At 39.9% G+C, this 19,942-nt stretch overlaps 1 protein-coding gene across 2 annotated transcripts in view; it reads left to right on the top strand.

Moving 5' to 3' along the window:
* The window catches only part of FOXN3 (forkhead box N3), a 144,385-nt gene that overhangs the window by 112,642 nt on the left and 11,801 nt on the right, over positions 1 to 19,942 (top strand). Inside the window, exons 4-5 of one of the 2 annotated variants that reach the window (XM_009885649.1) lie at positions 2,031 to 2,096; positions 14,368 to 14,476. In XM_009885649.1, the coding sequence (XP_009883951.1) occupies positions 2,031 to 2,096; positions 14,368 to 14,476 (175 nt within the window). The remainder of the gene's footprint in view (positions 1 to 2,030; positions 2,097 to 14,367; positions 14,477 to 19,942) is intronic. The other variant, XM_009885650.1, reaches the window with a different exon arrangement.

The raw sequence follows: 19,942 nt of genomic DNA, 5'->3' as shown, positions 1-19,942 counted from the left end.
GGAAATATTGTGGGTTTTTTTTCTGGTTGTGTCCTTTTGCTCTTTCAACAGCAAAATTAACATTATGCTACAATGTTACCCAGTGGTGGGACCTTATTTAAAGCGAAACAAGAAAACAAAATTTAGGAACAGACAATAAACAAATGTTGATGTTGGCTGTGTGAATTATGATACAGTAAATTCAACTTCTAACAGTCTTCTGATTTTATGGTATGAAAGAGATGGAAGAATTCTGGTTTGGTTTGGCTTTATTTCTCAGTCTTCTTTGCTTTTTGTCTTGCTTTTTAATGTTAGATAGATTACCCCTCTTCAGTTTTGACTAAAGGGAAACTCTTGCTGTGTGGTGTGTGGACCCAGTCCTGCAACACAGCACACATTGGGGAGTTAAGCTGTTTGGAAATGGCGCCTTCAGCATAGATGCTCACAGCAAGAATACTGCTTTTGATGTATCTTCAGACTTGAAGATGAACATAATTTGGTAAAGCTGCTTTTCTGAGGAGTCTGCTGGTGACTTTTGGAAAAGGATATGCTGACCTGTCCAGGAGACAGACAAGCACCAGCTTTCCAGTATGTGGGCACTTTTTATACTAACGTAGTCTGCTGCTGCTTCAAGTTTAGTTTTACACCCGGTACACTGTTGCTCTGTTTACTGTTTCAGGAATTAAATAATATAGTAGCCAATAGAAGTGTGTTTCCAGCTATTCACAGAAAAGTACGTACTTAAACTAATAAAAAATCCCTTTTTTTTCTTAACCGGTCAAGTGAATTTCTATTTTGCCTAAGCAGATATTGAAATCCTTTCTATGTCATTTGTGTTGTTAAAAAATTGCCCGGCTTTATACCACGTTACATTACTGGAAATAGATTTGAAATCTATAAAGGCATAATTTACAAATATTTTTAAAAGTGGAAAGTAATCTTCTGACATAATAGCCAAAATAAAGTGCCATGAAGCTATTAGTAGTAAATTGAATTTTTTGGTATGTAATTTAGTATAAATACTGACAAGCTGAAAAAAAAAAAACCCAAACAACAAACGCATATTCATTAGTCATTCAGTTTAGCAGCACAGAGGCAGCAGTCGGCCAGGGTGTGCGTTTTTATGTCTGCTTCAATTGCACACTTCATTTATTTGGACATGGCATAGGCGGCTTTCTCTGTCACACGGCATCACTGCACGATTAGCAAGTTGCGCCCCAGGGCAGCTGGGACGCTTTGCTGGGGCAGATGTTCTTTTCAGCTTATTCAGTGGCCGTTGTGGGGTTGTTTACTGTTGTCATAGCTACCTACATTTCCATAGCAGCCGAGCTGCTGTGTGTGAAGCAAGTGAATATAGTTATAAAAGGATCATATTTTGTTCTGTCTCTATAACTTACCATCTGTCAACTGACTGTTTGTGATGGATTCAGAAACCAATTTAAGAATAACAGCAGCTAGCCAATGATTTTTGATTATATTAAAGTGACAATGGATGAGGATGCAAATAAGTTGGTGCTTCAATGAAATGCTAGTTTCTTTTTTTTTCCCCTGCCCTCTTAACTGTAGCAGTTTGGCTTCCAGCACTTTTCTCAAACCTTGCTGTGAAATCAGTATCAACAAATCAAAATTACGGAGTGTCATTCTCTGTACTTGCTCAGGTGTAGGTGTTCTAATGCTTTCCCACTGTACTGTCAGCTCACCCCTGTGTGTTGCTTCCAAATTGTGATGTTGCATCTGCTTTCACTGACCTTTTGTAATGAAATCTAAATACTCTCCACAGAATCAAACAGCAAGTTTGTGAGGCTAACAGCAAAGGTATCATGCACACACGAGTATGGTTTGGTGACATTCATCACTGCACTGTACTTAATAGTAGCAATGGGATCACATGCAAGTTTGGGGGTAAATTCAATGCGTGATCAACAAGCCTGCTGAATAATGAACTCTTATACCTTTTCACTGCAGAGATTTGGTTGAACCTATAGTTTAGCAACGGGGGCAAGAAAATTAGCCCAGTTGTAAATAATCTATTTATTGGTTGATTTTTCCAGATCCTGACATTGATGCTGCCACTGCCATGATGCTTTTGAATACTCCCCCTGAGATACAAGCAGGTTGTGAGTAGATATTTCTATAGCATATAGCAACATAGACGTGTAAAGTTAATATTCTCTTTTATAAGTATACAGCATACCAGATAAAAAGAAGGATTTCATGAAGAAATACAACTTCCCTTGTAGACCCTTACACTTCCTTGACCCTTACATGAGTATAATTTTGTGGTTCATATTACATTCTTTGTTACATGAATAATAGTAATCCATGATCTCTAATGTAAAAGAGGGGTTATTGTTATTCATGGCATACACGTAATTGAGTAACATACAATTATACATACTGATAGAAAGACCTGGGGCAACAGCCAGGAGAAAGGCAGGGAGAGAAAGAGAGCAAGAGAGCGAAGGGTACGTGGCATATGGTTTTGTTTTCATTTTGTTTTGATTTGACTCCCATCGTGTGAGTTACCACAGCCATCTGGATACTTTCCATTCGCTCGGGCACTGTTTCAACTCCTTCCTTGCACACATCCTGCCCGGTTTGCTTTTTTGCTCTCTCTGATGCAAGGCAGTAGGCAGGCTCCGGGGAGCAAGGAAGGGTCTCATTTCCTGCCAGTACTGTCCTCCTTGTTCTGTGACCAGACCCGAGGTTTTGATGCTGTGTATTAACAGAGCACTGAAGGGGCCTCGGCTCCTACTGTACTGGGCTGTGCAAATAGTGCAGGAATCATCCTGCCCCACAGAGCTCGCAGTGAAGGTATTAGAGGAATCTGTAGAGGAGTACAGCTGCACAAAAGCAGGGAGTACAAGAAAACAAACACATCGCTGGTCAGCAAGCACGGTAGTAATGCCAAGTGACAGGCAGCTCTAAAAAATAAAGGCAGAAGTTAAAATAGAATCCATTATCAAGCCTGTCTAGCATCAGCGCTATTGTTCTAGCTTGGGCAACCAAATCCAAATTCTAGGGGAAACCTTGATTCGCACTTTGGTACTCTGCCTGGGGAAGAGAGTCAGTTACCATCAAAGCATTTCCTGTGCAGCCGAGGAAAGCTATTGTCAGCCTGCTTTGTGACCCTGCCAGAGAAATGCCTCTTGAGAAGCTCCTCTTGGGGGAGAGTCTGATGTACCAAGAAACTGTCCGTTCTGGAAAGAGAGAAGAGTGGTCCTTGTCCTCCTCTCCTAAACAGCCTACAGGGACTGTGCACAGTAAGAATGCGAGCAATCGCGGGTATGTGTAGGTAGGAAAAAGGAAAGATTTTATCAGGCAGAGGAAGTTATCGTTGGGCTTAGTGGGAAGAATAAAATGAGAGATCTTCAAAGGATTAGAAATTTAAAGAAGCCAGATTTGTGGGGCAGAGAAAAGGGGAAAAGAAGCTGAGGTAGAATGAGGGTGCAGGGATAAAAGGGTATGTGAAAAGAGGGAAGGAGACTTATAGCAGTATGTGCACAGAAAAGGATGGGGAAAACTCAGAATATGAATTCCTGGAGGAACTGGAGAGCAGAAGACTGCAGACAAGAAAGGGAGGAGATCCATAGTAAGCTGCATGTACTAAACACACTGCAGATTTTTATCACGTGCATGTTTGCCACCATTGTAGGTGTTTGTGTAGAAGTGATTTGGAGACTTGGGCACTGTCATTTCACAGAGATCATAACTCGCAGGCTGGCAAATGGCTTATTGCTATTTTAGTTTGTAGAGGTTGCTCTGAGGAAGGAAATCCTAGCCTTCTACGAGTTTGGCATATCTCTCCCTCATGTCACCTTCCCAGTGGGCTGTTGTGTCAGGATGTCAAAAGTGAGAGGGAGATGAAAGCAGAAAGATGGCTCCTCATTCACATTGCTCCCTCCTTGATGTCCACAAGTAACCAGGCCTTCCTCTGTGCCTTTAAACTGAAATGCAGGGTCTGCTCAGAAGTTTATGAATCCTTCCAAACGTTGGGTAGAATTGGCTGGCGCCAGGAGGAGAGGGCAGAAGTTTTTAATCATAACCTCAGAGGTCCTCTAACTTACAAAGGAGAAATACTTCTCTGTGTGTGTGAGAATGGACACTTAAGGAAGAAAATCAGCCTGTCCTGTGAATTGCAGTTGGGTCTCACTTATCTACCATGTTAGGAAAATCTTAGGCAACTTAAAACGAATTAATTACTACTGCACATTAAGAAAAAAATGCACGAAAAATCACATTTAAAATTAGTTTTCAAATAAAAGGCAATTGGGCTGTAAAATTTTCATTGCAATGCTGAGCATCGTCTAGAAGCTCACAGTTCATTCTCTGCTCTGTCAGTGACTACAGTGGTCTGTAAATCAAGCTCTGAATGATCAGGGCAGGAAGCACGCTGGTACTGTTCAATCCCTTGAAGGTTTAGAGTTCTGTTCATCGTATCAGACTGTGGTGTCAAGCATATGCTCAAGCCATCAGTGCTGAAAAACACCCCATATTCTGAAGACAACATTTGAAGAGGGAGGGACATAGTTTACAGTTTGGCCGCAGGTGTTAATACCTGACTGAAAACACCCTTTGGATCTAAGAGCCTGACTCCAAACGTGCTGGTTAGTTCAACAACAAGGACGATCATGTCGAGGCAGAACCTGAGTGTTGTTTCACGGTATAACAACTTGACAAGTCAGAAAGTTTAAACTCTGGTCCATTAAGGCATTTGCCTGTCCTACAAACATTTAACCATCGTTGTGAAACATGGATACTTCCAAAGTAGATTGTGACAGAGTCTGGATTCATGTTTGTGTGGACATTTACATGTGTTGGGTTTTGACTTTGAAGGCATCTTCTTGGATTAAAAGCTACCTTTTGAGCAGGATAGCAATCCATGCTAGTCCAGTCAATGCATCTTTAGCATGAAGTTAGCTAGAGGCATTATTCAAAGTCTTACTAAAATTTATTCTTTTAATATAGTCTGTCAGAAAGGAATCCCATCTTAGTGGCATTAGAAAATCCAGAGTAAACTATTCCTGCTTTGAAACAGATTGATTAATTAGCTTTATGTTTTTAAATGACCATTTAAAATTCCATATCCACATGTGAAACACTGCTAACAACCACACATGAATTCTAAAATCAGCTTTTGTTTTTATATGAAATCTTGAAATGGTGTCTGAGCTGGCACAAATGTTGCTTACCGTTTACACCAATCACACCATGCTTTAGTTTTCATGCAAAAAATTACGGAAGAAAAAAAGCGTAAACCACCATTATTAGGATTATTTTGTGTTTGTAGGGGTTTTACTTTATTGACTCATGAAACTGATTGTTCACGTTGTCACTAAGGGTTGGAAATAATGCAATTATAGTTGGGGTGTTGACATCAGAAATCAGTTTCTAAAATACTACACTTTTCAGTATTTTCAGAGACCAAATATTTCCAGATTGTAAATAAAGGCAGAAGTTCAAAGTAGCTAGCTCTGTGCAAGACTCTACTGAAATATACAGTCCAGCTGCCACCAAAAATACAGCATGAAAGATAGTGTCATATGCTAAGAAAGGGCATGTAGAAACATACTTTTAATACTTTATTTGCTTCAGTTTATGGAAGTCCTTGTATTTCATCCAGTTTTGTATGGTTTGATTATATTAAAAAAAAAAACCAAACAGCAGCCGAAACACCTGCTTTGTTCAGTAGCAGTTATCACAAGTTATGAATACTTTGGATTTTATTGGTAGCCAGTACATGAATATTAATTGCAAAATACGTGACTTGCATTGAAAACTGTACTCTGACCTGCAGGGGACTGGGTACTGGCTGGGCCGTCTTGGGCAAGTTGCGTCAAATTTCTGGGCCTGTTTTCCCTGATGGGAATCTTAATTCACGGAGACGACAGAGGGAAAGGAGATGGTGAACAAATGGTAAAGCGCAATTTAGAAGTCGTGGTTACTAACACAATGAATCCAATGGGTTAGTTTTGTATGATTGTTAAGATTTTCAATACTTAAGTTCTTACCAGTGTCTCAAAAGTAAATGTTACCAGATGTCACTCCAGTGTAGCATTCCCGACTTTAAGAGTGTAGTGTCCTGGGCATGGCATTTAGTCTTGCCAAACCATTGTGTTTTGCCATGAATAAAACAGGGATTGTTTTGGGTGGTTTTGCAGTGTGTTTGGACTTCCTGAGATTCAAGTCAATGTAAGAATTTTAGGTAGCAATACCTACTTAGTTGGTGAGGTTATTCTGAACTTGGGACCGTTTGCTCTTTAGGAAGGACCAGTAAGAATGGAGTGTGTGTCGTGTATTGCTGCTGCTACTGCTAGTGAAACAACACTGTGGGCAAAGTGATTATAGTTGATTTAATTCAAGAAGCCCCTGACTCAGCAATATTATACATAGCTTCAAATTCATGAGTAGTCCTTTGCCCATCACTATATAACTTGGGAATTGCACACAATTGTTGAGTACATTGCTCAAGCTGAAGTTTAATACTGCGAACAGCTATAAACAGTGACTGCAGAAAGGGCTTGGGTAGAAATCAAGAAACTAAGAGTCCTCAGCTCTGAACATTCGTCTTCTGTTTTCAATAGCACTCCCCACTACTTGCCCAGGTAAGTCTCCTTCAGGAGACTTTGCAACACTGGTTTTGTGGGTGGTTCCTTACAGGAGACTGAAGCCCTCTGGTAAAGATGTTTGGGAAGTTGCACGGAGTTTTGCTGGGTGCTTCTTAAAAAGCAGGCGCTCCAAGGGTGAGATCAACGTCTCTCCGGTTTGGAAGTCTTTATTAATCTTTGTCTCAAAGCATATAAAACCCAAAATATCTATTATCTGTTTTAAATTTGGTGGGAAAAGAAGTAATTCCCTGAAGAGATCTACTAATACTGTACCTTTATACTTCTAAAATTGTGCCCCGATGAAATTTGCTTTATAAGCTAATTCAAGTGGATTGTATATGTGGAAGATATGTTTACAGGAATCAAGACAAAAAATTGATATAAAATTGCCTTAATAACAGACAGAAATCCTTCAAATAGGATCAAATAGAACATGCTGTTTTCTTGGGACATTTTTATTGTATATGAAACTTGATAACTGTAATGTTCTGTTTGTACTGCTTGTGGACAAGTCACTTATTATAACTTACTAAGCTTCCAGCCTAACTTTTTATGTCAGAAAATGATAAATCATTGACAGTAAAATGTTTCATAAAGCTATTTTCATAGGGTTGAAACTCTCCCTTCCAGTTGCTAGGATTTTGAGGGGAATGACATCCTCAAATTCTGTTGAAGAGGATTTTGTTTTACTTCAGTATTTCATTATTAAATCATTAAGGTGAGGAAATAGAATTGGAAGGAAAACTTACTTTTATGAAATACTTTCTACCTCTTTCTCCCTACTCCTCATAATTTGATTTATCAGCATAGTTTACTTTGTAAGTCGAACAGTTACAGTATCAGCAAAATGAAGAATCATTAGCTGTGGTTTTCTACTTATTAAAAAAAAAATAATCAGAAGATTGAATTATTTTTATTAAATGTCCTTAGACTAGGTATGAGTGTGATAGGATTATCAGGATGCACTTCTCTCCCCACCTCAAATTTTTGTTTGGAATAAACAGCTTGTTGGATATATCCTTGATTTGCAGTTTGTTAGGACTACAGACTATGGAATTTAAGAGCTGTAAAATTGTCTTTGAGCAGTAAAATAGAAGTTAGGCAGATGGCATCAAATTTATGCCTGGGATAAGAGAGTTGAAGTGAATAAAGTTACACATTTGGCAGATAACATTTGCTTTTGGCAAATTCTTCTGTCCCATCAATTATACATCATTAGCAATTTCCTATTTTCAGTTCTTGTAGCCTGAGATAAAGTATTCTGCTAAACACTGTCCTGGAAGACAGATTGGCATAGAAAAGCTGAAGCTGACATACCAGCAGAAACTCAGTATCTGTTGTCTCTAATGATTTCTGCATGGGACTGTGATTTCTTCTGTGCTACAAAAGATGGGTTAGGGAAGAGAGCCCTGAGGTACATGCATGTGCCGCATGATGACAGAAGAGTCAGAGAACCAGTCTGTCCTACAGGATACCTTCATACTCTAATATTCCACTTTTTTGAAGCTCGTTTTCACTAAATTTTATTCAGTCTTCCTCACTAGTCTAAATATTGGCTACTTGAGCTAGACAGTTTAATGAAGTGTATGCTTGTTTCCCAGATGACAGAAAGAACATGTTTGTTACCCCTTTCTTTTTAATTTCCTTGATTTACAACAGATCACTCTCAGTGTTGATACTTCATTTAACTTCTATGTGCCTACATTTAACCAAGAAGTTGTTTTCCTTATTTAGCAAGCTATTGGGCTTATCAGTATGTCTGATGACTCTGTCCATTGGATATGTTTACAGGAATCAAGACAAAAAATTGATATAAAATTGCCTTAATAACAGACAGAAATCCTTCAAATAGGATCAAATAGAACATGCTGTTTTCTTGGGACATTTTTATTGTATATGAAACTTGATAACTGTAATGTTCTGTTTGTACTGCTTGTGGACAAGTCACTTATTATAACTTATTAAGCTTCCAGCCTAACTTTTTATGTCAGAAAATGATAAATCATTGACAGTAAAATGTTTCATAAAGCTATTTTCATAGGGTTGAAACTCTCCCTTCCAGTTGCTAGGATTTTGAGGGGAATGACATCCTCAAATTCTGTTGAAGAGGATTTTGTTTTACTTCAGTATTTCATTATTAAATCATTAAGGTGAGGAAATAGAATTGGAAGGAAAACTTACTTTTATGAAATACTTTCTACCTCTTTCTCCCTACTCCTCATAATTTGATTTATCAGCATAGTTTACTTTGTAAGTCGAACAGTTACAGTATCAGCAAAATGAAGAATCATTAGCTGTGGTTTTCTACTTATTAAAAAAAAAATAATCAGAAGATTGAATTATTTTTATTAAATGTCCTTAGACTAGGTATGAGTGTGATAGGATTATCAGGATGCACTTCTCTCCCCACCTCAAATTTTTGTTTGGAATAAACAGCTTGTTGGATATATCCTTGATTTGCAGTTTGTTAGGACTACAGACTATGGAATTTAAGAGCTGTAAAATTGTCTTTGAGCAGTAAAATAGAAGTTAGGCAGATGGCATCAAATTTATGCCTGGGATAAGAGAGTTGAAGTGAATAAAGTTACACATTTGGCAGATAACATTTGCTTTTGGCAAATTCTTCTGTCCCATCAATTATACATCATTAGCAATTTCCTATTTTCAGTTCTTGTAGCCTGAGATAAAGTATTCTGCTAAACACTGTCCTGGAAGACAGATTGGCATAGAAAAGCTGAAGCTGACATACCAGCAGAAACTCAGTATCTGTTGATACTGATTTCTGCATGGGACTGTGATTTCTTCTGTGCTACAAAAGATGGGTTAGGGAAGAGAGCCCTGAGGTACATGCATGTGCCGCATGATGACAGAAGAGTCAGAGAACCAGTCTGTCCTACAGGATACCTTCATACTCTAATATTCCACTTTTTTGAAGCTCGTTTTCACTAAATTTTATTCAGTCTTCCTCACTAGTCTAAATATTGGCTACTTGAGCTAGACAGTTTAATGAAGTGTATGCTTGTTTCCCAGATGACAGAAAGAACATGTTTGTTACCCCTTTCTTTTTAATTTCCTTGATTTACAACAGATCACTCTCAGTGTTGATACTTCATTTAACTTCTATGTGCCTACATTTAACCAAGAAGTTGTTTTCCTTATTTAGCAAGCTATTGGGCTTATCAGTATGTCTGATGACTCTGTCCATTGAGTACTTCCTCCTTCTCTTCCATTTCAATTTTGCCAAATTGCTATATTATGTGTTAGAGAATAAAATCTTCAGGGAAGGACCCAGTCTAACATGGTTTTGATTGTTGTGAAGGTCTTGGATGAGGTTGTTAGCTCAGCTGGATGGGGGAAGTTTGCTTCACCCGCATGCACACTTTCAAGTAAGAGATTATGGATGCAATCTGTCCAGGGATGTGATGAAAGAAGACCATAGTTTGGGATATTCTGCTCAGCTAATGTGCACACAAGACCATGCTCTGAATGAAAACAGTCCTGCACTGGCTGTGGAGTGATCATGTGGCCTTCTGTTTATTTTCCGCCTCCAAAGGCTGAGTACAGGCTACAGAACAACATTGGATTTTTGAGGGCTTCTGTTGAATCTTTTTGACACTATCTGAACGTAGTGTTTTGATGGATTCAGATTATGGTATGTTCTCCTACATGGCATTCACTGTATTGTCTTCTGTTAAACTCTAATATGAAAGTCTGCTACAAAAGACAGATTATTTTCCCCTTTGGAAAATTTCAGAGATGCAGTCTTTATTTTTGACATCGGATGCATTGCTTTTCTCCACAGTTAGCTGGTGGAGACTTGATAAGCCGGCAGATCCTACTCAGGTTGTGGAATTCCACCAGCGCAGCGTAAGATCCAAAGATCATTTACCCTTTCGTGCAGCAGATTAGGGGCAGATTCTCTGTACGTGGTTTAACTCTACTCCAATGGAAGTATTTCCTGGGTTTAAGCTTCCAGAGAGCAGAATGAGATGCAATGCCTCCTTGAAAACATAGCAGTGATGAAAGCTGAAAGGTGAATAATGATTTTGTTGTTTCAGACTCTTTGCGTTTCACTAGGAACGTTTTGTGAAAGAGGAAACCTTTATCAAAGACATGCACAGATCTTTTGGCATTGTTTTTTTCAGTTGAGTTTCTCAGACATAAATGTCTCTGGGCACTTGCACAGAAAGGGTGTAAATTACATTTCACACTTCTGCCTAGGAATTGGGAACCATGTAACCTGCCTGTACTGTTGGTTAAAGAAGCATTAGAAAAGAGGAGTCTGGACTGTAAGGTGTTAGTCCAGACTGGCACTGATTGATGATATGGCTTAGAGTAAATTATCTTACCTCCACACCTTGAATCTTCAATCTCAAATATAAATACCTCACCTCAAAGTATGGTTTTGAAATGTAATTAAAGCTTGTAAGGCATAAATGTATCTTTGGAATGAAAGCACCGCATATTTTCTGGTAAATAATCCACAACCCATCAAAAGTACCAACATGTGGAAATAATTCCTTGGATAGTAAGTAGCCATCTTCATACAGCCTGCACAAAGGCAGTGAAAGTGTCTGGGTACCAGGGAAAATGTATTAGCAGTTTATATACATAGATTTTTTTTAAATAAAGTAATTACTGTCATTTTTGGAAGGATGAGTATTGATACTTTAAATGCTGTAAGTAGAGATGCGTGAGCACTAGAGATCAGTCTTACAGTGGCACATTGGTTGTGTGGATAACTAGAAATGAATACGTTCTGCCACTGAATTATTTTGATCTTGCTTTTCATTTTAGGTTTAGAATGCTGCAGAAACTGATTTACCAGCAAGCTGTGGTGGTTTGGGGTTTTGGGTTTTTTTTTCATTATAGCTCCAGATGTTCACTGAAAGGATACACTGCATCATCCAGTGTCCTCCTTCAGTTGATTTCTTCCATACAACCTTTCTGTTTGTCTGCAGAGCTTAACTAGTGATGTAGTGGTACTGCTGCATCATAATTGAGAGAGTTTCGGGAAACAAATATAAAAATCAGTAGCAATAACACTGCTGGTGAAAGCTGAAAAAGTTACTGAATTCTGAGTGGTGATTTCAATATAGAAAGCTGTGGTGTACATCAGAGAAAAGTCAGAATCATAGAATCATAGTTAAAGCTTCTTCTGACATGAATAGTCCCATTGAAGCCTTTCAATGAGTGGTGGTGTGCTAAACAGACCAGACATAATTTAAGTGAATTTCACAGGCAGGAGTAGGTACCAAGTTGTCTCTTTGGGGATATTTTTGAAGGACAGCAAACGTCTACTTTTTCCTCTTTTTTTTTTTTTTTTTTTTTTTTTAAAAAAACAGTGGTTAATTCCTGAAAGGAAGATGTGGAGAGTGGGTGTGTGTGTTGAGGTGGAGATGTTTTTAAACATGAAGCTTTCGAAGAAAGTGTTCCTGAATAAATGCATAAATGTTTCATGTCAAAATAAAATTGTATAGTTTGTATCTGAGTAAAGAAAATTCCCAGATCTTTCTTGGTCAAAACTCCTGGTTCATTTCTTTTAATGGGACTTTCTAAATGTAGAGAAACTGTACTGTATAGTGCAGTGCACAATCTGTCCCTCTTGAAAGCCTGTTGGAAAAAACATACCCATTGGAAATGAAGTCTTTTTATCGATCTTTTGATACTTAGGAGGTTTATCTGTTGCTTTCAGTTTACCTGTTATCTGTGCATTTTAGGTTAGCCATATCCGTGGGCAGACTGCTTTTATTTCATGACACTGGTATTTTGGCCATCTTAAGGTCATGCTGTTGAAACAAATATAATAAGAAATTCAGATTTCGGAGGTTTTAGCGAGACAACATTCCTCTGCAGTTTCTACAAACCCTGGCATCAGAGCATTGAAAGCCTGATAGTGCCCCCTGAGTGAAACAGATTTGATCGATTTCTCATAATCTAGTGCTGCAGGAAAAAGGGCACAAAGTAGCGAAGTATAAATAGCAAAAGCAATTTTTAAATTATTTTGGTCATTGAAAGCTGACCCTAGTTGTTATAAAGTAGGTTCTGTAATTTTAGCCATTTGAGGCTGTACTTAAGCACCTAAATATAAATGACCTATTCTTCAGAGGTGCTCAAAAGCAGGGGTGGCTGTAACGCAGTGACAGGATTTGGTTAGGGGGGTGATGTGCTCTCACCAGCAGGAGAAAGAAGATTATTTTCCCAGAGCTAATCTGTGTGGTCTGGAGTGAAGCAAGGTGAGCATCAGGATAGCAGGAAGGGAGGTGTAGATCTGGCTTGGTGTTGAAATGTACCTCAGCATCTTAGAAATAATGTACTTCTGAGCCTATATTTCTCTGCGTCAGAATACACTAATATTTTCAGGTGTGAGCATTTGAAGTTGGGTATGTAAAGTGTATGTGTTGATTCTTAGGTTGAATGATTTTTCTAGTCTCCCTGTAGTTTGTTTAAAAATAAAATTAGCTAGGTTTATATGAAGTGATACGGTTTACATTTATCTTGTATGTATATATATATAATATCTGTATGTTTAAAAATAATACATCCAAACTAATAATCATCATTCTCTTTTTGGACATTCCCCATCAGGGGAAGTTTCAGTATGAATGATGACTCATAGTAAAGAAAAAGCAAGCAAACTGGCTAGCTGTGGACGCTGAGCAAGTTCGGGTTGAGGCTGTTGTAGGTTACTGTTCCGACGTGAAGGGACATAATATCTGTGCAAATGAATGGCATCACGCCTAAGTCCCTGGTAAGTGCCTAGGATAAGAACTATGTTCAGTAGTCCTGCATCCCGCAGTGGAGGAGGAAAATGATGAGGACCTGCCAAAGACAGACTCTTCCTTTGCTGGTGCTCAGCAATGCTTCCTCTGCTGTTCTGTTAGTTGGGGGTCGGCTGCCCTGGGCTGAACAGCACACAGGGACGTGCCTGGATAGAAAAGAAGTACTTGGTTGTAGGTTAAAGTCTTGTTGGCCGGAGCTGCAGTTTTTTATATACAGCCCAGTTAAAAAGCCCTAGTGAAATCTCTTATCAGTAGTGGCCAGTACACCTACGCAGTTCGGTGTCAGTGGCATCAGTGCGCCGTGTTGGATGGGGGAGGCTTGGCTGTGACCCAGCCCTGTGCTGGAGGTGCATGACTGCTGTCAGGCTGCGTGGCAGAGGTCATCGGTGGCAAGAGAGAGGAGCTAATTAGTGGTATGTAGCTAATGCCTTTTTAGCCTTTTCTCTTTTCATTCCTGGTAAATCCACATTTGTAGTTAATATTTTATTTTGCAGGAGACAAGGCCAAGAGATTGCTGCTCAGAAAGTAAGCTGGGATGATAAAAAGTTGTGACCTATGTTCTTACAGTGAAGTGCTTATGTTCTGTTTATGTTCTGTAAAAGGTCGATGTTTCTTATTGTAGACAAAATAGTTACATCTGTGCTCATAGCTGGTTTTGACTCTAAGCACATGCCTTCCCTGCAGAAGGGCAATTACAAAACAGAAGCGACTAGGTTGTACAAGGAATGATCTGCAGCAACTAGGTCAGGCAGTGGCTTCCACAAGCCATGTTATCATTGGTTGCTGGGGTGGGGTTTTTTTGCCATGAAAATAGCATTGGAAATAGCATGGCATTCACAAGAGTGGAGGCTGAGATGTTCAAGGTAAGCAGTGTACTACACGAACTTCTGTAATGTTTTCTCAGCTCATTGAAAAGCTTAAGTTCCACATTTTGCTCCTATGTTTTTCTAACTTTTCCTTTAAAAGAAAAAATATTTTTTTTTGGTTTTGTTTTTCAGTTCCTCCGGGAGTGATACAAAATGGAGCTCGAGTTCTGAGTAGAGGAATATTTCCTGGAGCCAGGCCATTGCCAATCAACCCTATAGGAAGCATGGCTGTTGCAGTAAGGTAAGAGTGGCTCAGTGTGGGATCTTTATGAAATAAATGAGTGTTTTTCAGAGAATGGAAAAGTATTGTAAGCCCTGGTCAACAGAGACTTTGCTGCTTGCTAATACTTCTGAGTTTCTAAATGAAATAAAACTCTGCCACCTAGAATTCTTGCATTATCATTCTTTGCAAGATAGTCATGGCATATCTGTCTGTTGCACACTGGATTGTAAAAAGCAGTTTTATTTTCACTAGTAAATGGCAGGCAGTTTATGGTGAGAACCTCCTACAGTGACCTGTTTTTCTAAGTGCAAATGCCTTTTCCTGCTCCTCCCTGCCTTTTCCTAAAGACATTTTCCTGGATTAAATACCAGTGAGAAGAATATCAATAATATTAAAGCAAATGCGGAAAGCTATCTAAACATAAAGCTGTCATTTTGTTATTAACGTAGGTCTCTGTGAGGCAGTTTCTTTCACTACAGTTTCTATTTCAAGGTTATACTGAAACATTCAAGGGTAAAATGTTGTTTGAAGGTTTCAACTTTTTCAGAAAGCAGGGCAGTAAGAGACATCTAGTGATGGCAATAAGAACTGTGGTTCAGTGGTTTGCTTCACTTGAAACAGTGATGGTTTATTGGTGGAAGAGCAGTTTGCCTCAGGTGCAGCTCCATTTTCAGTCAGTCACAACAGAGATTAATTTGATCAAGTGTGCTGCCAGTGCCCTTCTCTTTCAGAACTCTCAGTATCTGCAAAAGCTATTCCAGCTCAGGCAGTTGGGTATTCTGGGTGGGGTTTCATAATTAGCACTGACCCCACTTTGCTGGGCTGTTCCAATTACACCCTCTGATCTCAGTAAATGTCTGCAAGGCACTGAAGTAAAGTATCTTGATAGCTACTTACTCCATTATTATTTACTTGGGATTTTCTCCCCATTTCCTCTTTATTTTTTTGTACCTTTTGAGACTTAGTGTCTAGCCCTTTGGGGGCAGGATTTCCATCCAGACTATGACATTCATATACTCTTGGTACTTAAAATGCATAGAGGGGAAGACGCTAATTGGAAAAAATCCATATTTTTTGATGGGCAACTGTTTCAGCTGTTTTTCACATTTGCTACGTGGAAGGGATGCAACCCTGAGGGTCATCCTCCAGAAATCTGCAGAGTTTCTCTCCATCTTGCTTTACCACAGTCTGGCCTTGCTAGCAGTGGAGGTCAAGCATCTTCAGTGCTGAAGGCAACACTGGCTTCAGGCAGGACTTGTATTCTGCTCCAGTGGGGATTGCAGAGCTGTGGGACTACTGGATCATTAATTATATATAATTTTTATGAGGTGTCCAAGCTTAGACCCTGTTTCATAATCAGGGTTGACTCAAGCGAGGAGACAGAACTGCTTTTCCTTCCAGGCCACTGGAAAACTTCTTCTGTGGAGACAACCTCAAATTGCTACACTATAAGGCTGTATATAGTTCAACTTTATGTGTTTTCTGAGGACTACTTCTCATGTGTTTTTCCCAGCAGACAGAACAGGTTCTTTTACCAGCTACCTGCTAATACAGATTTGGGAAATTAGGGATTTTACCCCTCCCTTGCTTATGTTCTTTTTGCTCTGTCTCAGAGAAAAGCATTTATAATTTGATAATGCAGACATTTCTAATTCTTTTTGTTCTCTACTCCAGCCTTAGGCAGTATTAGAAATAGCTTGCTATGAATGTATTCCTGGTCTGCGTGATGTCTGCTCGTATTTAAGGGCTCCTGCAATATCCCCTCTTCTAATTACTGAAAAGGGGACACGGAGGGGAGGGGGAAGAGGCTTTGAAAGCTTTTGAGAAGCTAGAGAACTTTCTGCAATAGAGCAAGTTCACCAGGCGGTTTCGTCTTGTTTCTCTCAGGGATAATAAGATTTAGAATTTCTTTAGGAAGAAGGTCGGTCTGGATGCACGATTCCTCTTAGAATGTCATCTGGTCCTCTCAAAACTGGATACTTCTGTTAGCAGTTACTGTAAAAATGACACCGTGTTTCTTGGTGCTTACCCCTCTCCTCAGATACCCAGGGCTAAACAGGACCTGTCGTGTTGAGCTTTCATGGCTTCTCATGAGAGTAACTTCTGCTTATCGTGTGCAGCAGGGAGAATTTACCACAGCATCTGTGCAGCCACCTTCTTCTGCACTTAAGGGTAGGAGTACTGCTCACACGGAGCTGTCATTCCTGCACAGAGGGAGATGCTCCCATCAGGCTGGCAGAGGGTGGTTTTAGATGTATTCAGGTGCAGGAAGGTTGATTTTATCTTTCAGCTTTCACCAGGAGGAAGAAGGTCTGCTGGGCAGCCATGGGAGGCGGTGCAGTCTCCTGTTAGTTATCTGCAGAAATCATGTGCTTCTGCCTATGTATTGAGACAGCTTCTTTCCAAGAAGTTTTCACTCAGATGTATATTTTCTTGAGAAGAGTTCCTTTGGTGCTCTAAATGAAAGGCCTAAAACCACCTTAAAAAGGTGTTTTTCATCATTCATATAGGGGACCTGTAGTGTTTTCTTGGTAGTGGATCCTCACGTAATAAATTAAACCTCTTAACTGGTTTTCTTTAGTTACCATATGTAGGAGTTACGAGTTCTATAAGATGCTGGTCTTCTGTTGGCACTTCCTTGCTCTCTGAGCTGTTTATTTCATTTCATGTTTATTTCCTCAATATCTTAATGGTCTTTGGTTTTGTTGTCCCCCGAATTGCATGTGAATAACTTGCAGTATGTTGTCCTGTTGTGCAGACTGCCACTAGTGTCAAAACAGTAATAAAAAGTTTGGTCTTCGGTTAAATTTGCAGTTGTAATTAGGTGGAGTGTTTTGATTATTCTGTTATTCAGAAAGGAGGCCAAAACCATAGCATTGGACTAAGAAGCTGAAATCTGTGATTTCTGATGTGTTAGCTCCCATCGGTTGGAAAGTTTACTGTGCTATTCTTCAACAGTATGACTGAATGTATTAGCCTATTTTGTTCCTGCACAAGGTATCGATGTGTTGCTGTTTCAATGTAATTACATGTAATCACTTTATTTTTTTATATATAAAATAAAGTACGATTGAATTAAGTAGTTTGGATTAAAAAAACCTTACTGAAAAGTATTTAACAAACACGGCAAATCCACCACTTCCCGTGAATAAAGAATAGCAATTGAGGAGAGCATCATTATGTTGTAGTGCATTTGGCTTAAATTGCACAAATAGGCCTTTCGTTCCAAACTAATCTACAAATGGAAAAGGCATCCCACACTATTTTTACTTTGAAAATCATCCTCTGGTGTTAAATCTCCACAACAGAGCATAATTGGATGTGTTTTGACAGTAGCTTTTTATTTACTTTATTCACACCACTTTTAGCTTGTTTACCATCCGTATTTTCCATGTTGTGGCTGACAAGTCTAAGACCCACCCAAAGACAGCAGGGGAAAATAACGCTTCAAAGCTGCACAGCGTGTAGCATGTCTCTAACATGAGATCCATCATATATATTTTTGGCAGACTATATTCCCATACAGTTCCCTGAGAGACTCTAAAAGCAAATGCAGTGATATTCTGGATATGTAGAAAAGATAATACCGACTTACAAAGGTATTAAATGAAAGCAAGCAAAGCTGGTAGTGCCTTGCATGCAGCAAGGAGCTGATTGTGTTTTGAAGGTGAGCTCTTGCTCTTCTATGTACATCCATTGGAAAACGCCTTTTAAGTGTTTACTTAGGAGGACTTCTGTGTCCACTTTTGTCAGCATAGTCTCTATCAAAGTGGCCAGTGCATCTGCCAATGCGCATCTTGGCAAGGTGCAAGAAGCTCTATCATATATAATCACTTTCCACATGGGTAAGGTCTTACCAGTTACACCAGCCCTTTGGAAGAGCACGAGCTTGGAAGCTGATAGAATATTAGAGCTGTCTGTACGACAATTTCAGTACATTCAGCAGACAGCCTCCACCATGTTTGTAATTTTCTTTGGCTATCCATAGTGCATGAGTTGTTTGTGTCTATGTCCGTGTCCTGCTGCAGTGCCATAGACTCACTGAGCCTGAGCCCTACCTGCCTAATGTGGGCAAATCCGCTGAGGTGAGGTTAATGCAATTTCACTTCACAGAGAATCCCACCAGCTGTTTGACATTGTAATTTGGTCCAGGTTATGTTTTACAAAATACCCTTGGTAATTTCTATGTATTAGGCATTTTTTTCTTTCCCTCTGCCCCAAATGTTCACTGCTCCAGAAGCTGCTGAGCTGTGTTCGATGGGGTCCCAGGGAATCCAGGATTGATGAAGCTCTGGTCTTCAGTGCATTTTGTACTGTGTAGGCCATGCTTCCCCATTTTTTTGGCCAGATGAAGGTGCTGTTAGTCCTGGCCAGTGGAACTTAATGGCCTGTTCAGTGATCTGTTCTGGTGGGAAGGCCGAATGAAATCCCCATCCCATAAGACTAGGCAGCAAAGGCGTGAGATGGAGGGGAAAAAGAGTTCGCAGCCACTTTGGTGGCTTAAGGAGCAGATAAAACCTGTAGGATTTGGGAAGAGCTGAGCAGAGCCAGTCCTAGTAAAGATACTTTGGCTGGATTTGCTATTCTCGTTGTTTGTAGATGCATCAGAATTGGCAGAATGAAGAATAGCTTGGAGTTCATTGCTTGACTGCCTTTTTTAGCCCGTATTTCCCCAGAATTAATCATAGAATCATAGAATGGTTTAGGTTGGAAAGGACCTTGAAGATCATCGAGTTCCAAGCCCCCTGCCATGGGGCAGGGACACCTCCCACTAGACCGGGTTGCCCAAGGCCACGTCCAGCATGGCCTTGAACCCCTCCAGGGATGGGGCCTCAACAACCTCTCTGGGCAACCTGGGCCAGTGCCTTACCACCCTTACAGTGAAAAACTTCTTCCTAATGTTTAATCTAAACCTGCCCTCTTCCAGATTAAAGCCATTCCCCCTCATCCTATCACTACATGCCCTAGTAAAAAGTCCTTTCCCAGCTCTCCTGTAGGCCCTCTTTAGGTACTGGAAGGCCGCAATAAGATCTCCCCAGAGCTTTCTCTTCTCCAGGCTGAACAGCCCGTACTATCTCAGCGTCTCCTCATAGGAGAGGTGCTCCAGCCCTCGGATCATCCTCGTGGCTCTCCTCTGGACACGCTTCAGCAGGTCCATGTGCTTCTTATGTTGGGGAGTCCAGAGCTGGATGTAGTACTCCAAGTGGGGTCTCACGAGAGTGGAGTAGAGGGGCAGAATCACCTCCTTTGACCTGCTGGCCACACTTCTTTTGATGCAGCCCAGGATACGGCTGGCAATCCAAGCTATTGTTTCAGGCTAGTTGAAAACTTAGGCAAAACTTTATATGCCACTTATGCCTGGGTAATAGGTTAAGTTGCTTTTGGTAGTGTTTCTTAGAAATACTTCTTTTTTTTTTTTTTTAAATTATTGGAGGTTAAAAATAAAAATTAAGGGGAAATTACTTGGGGTTTTTTCCCTTTTTT

The sequence above is a fragment of the Charadrius vociferus genome, unplaced genomic scaffold, assembly GCF_000708025.1.
Source record: "Charadrius vociferus isolate BGI_N301 unplaced genomic scaffold, ASM70802v2 scaffold875, whole genome shotgun sequence".
Classification (NCBI taxonomy): Eukaryota; Metazoa; Chordata; class Aves; order Charadriiformes; family Charadriidae; genus Charadrius; species Charadrius vociferus.
The sequence above is the reverse complement of the archived record's forward strand: the minus strand, read 5'-3'. Positions and strand labels throughout refer to the sequence as shown.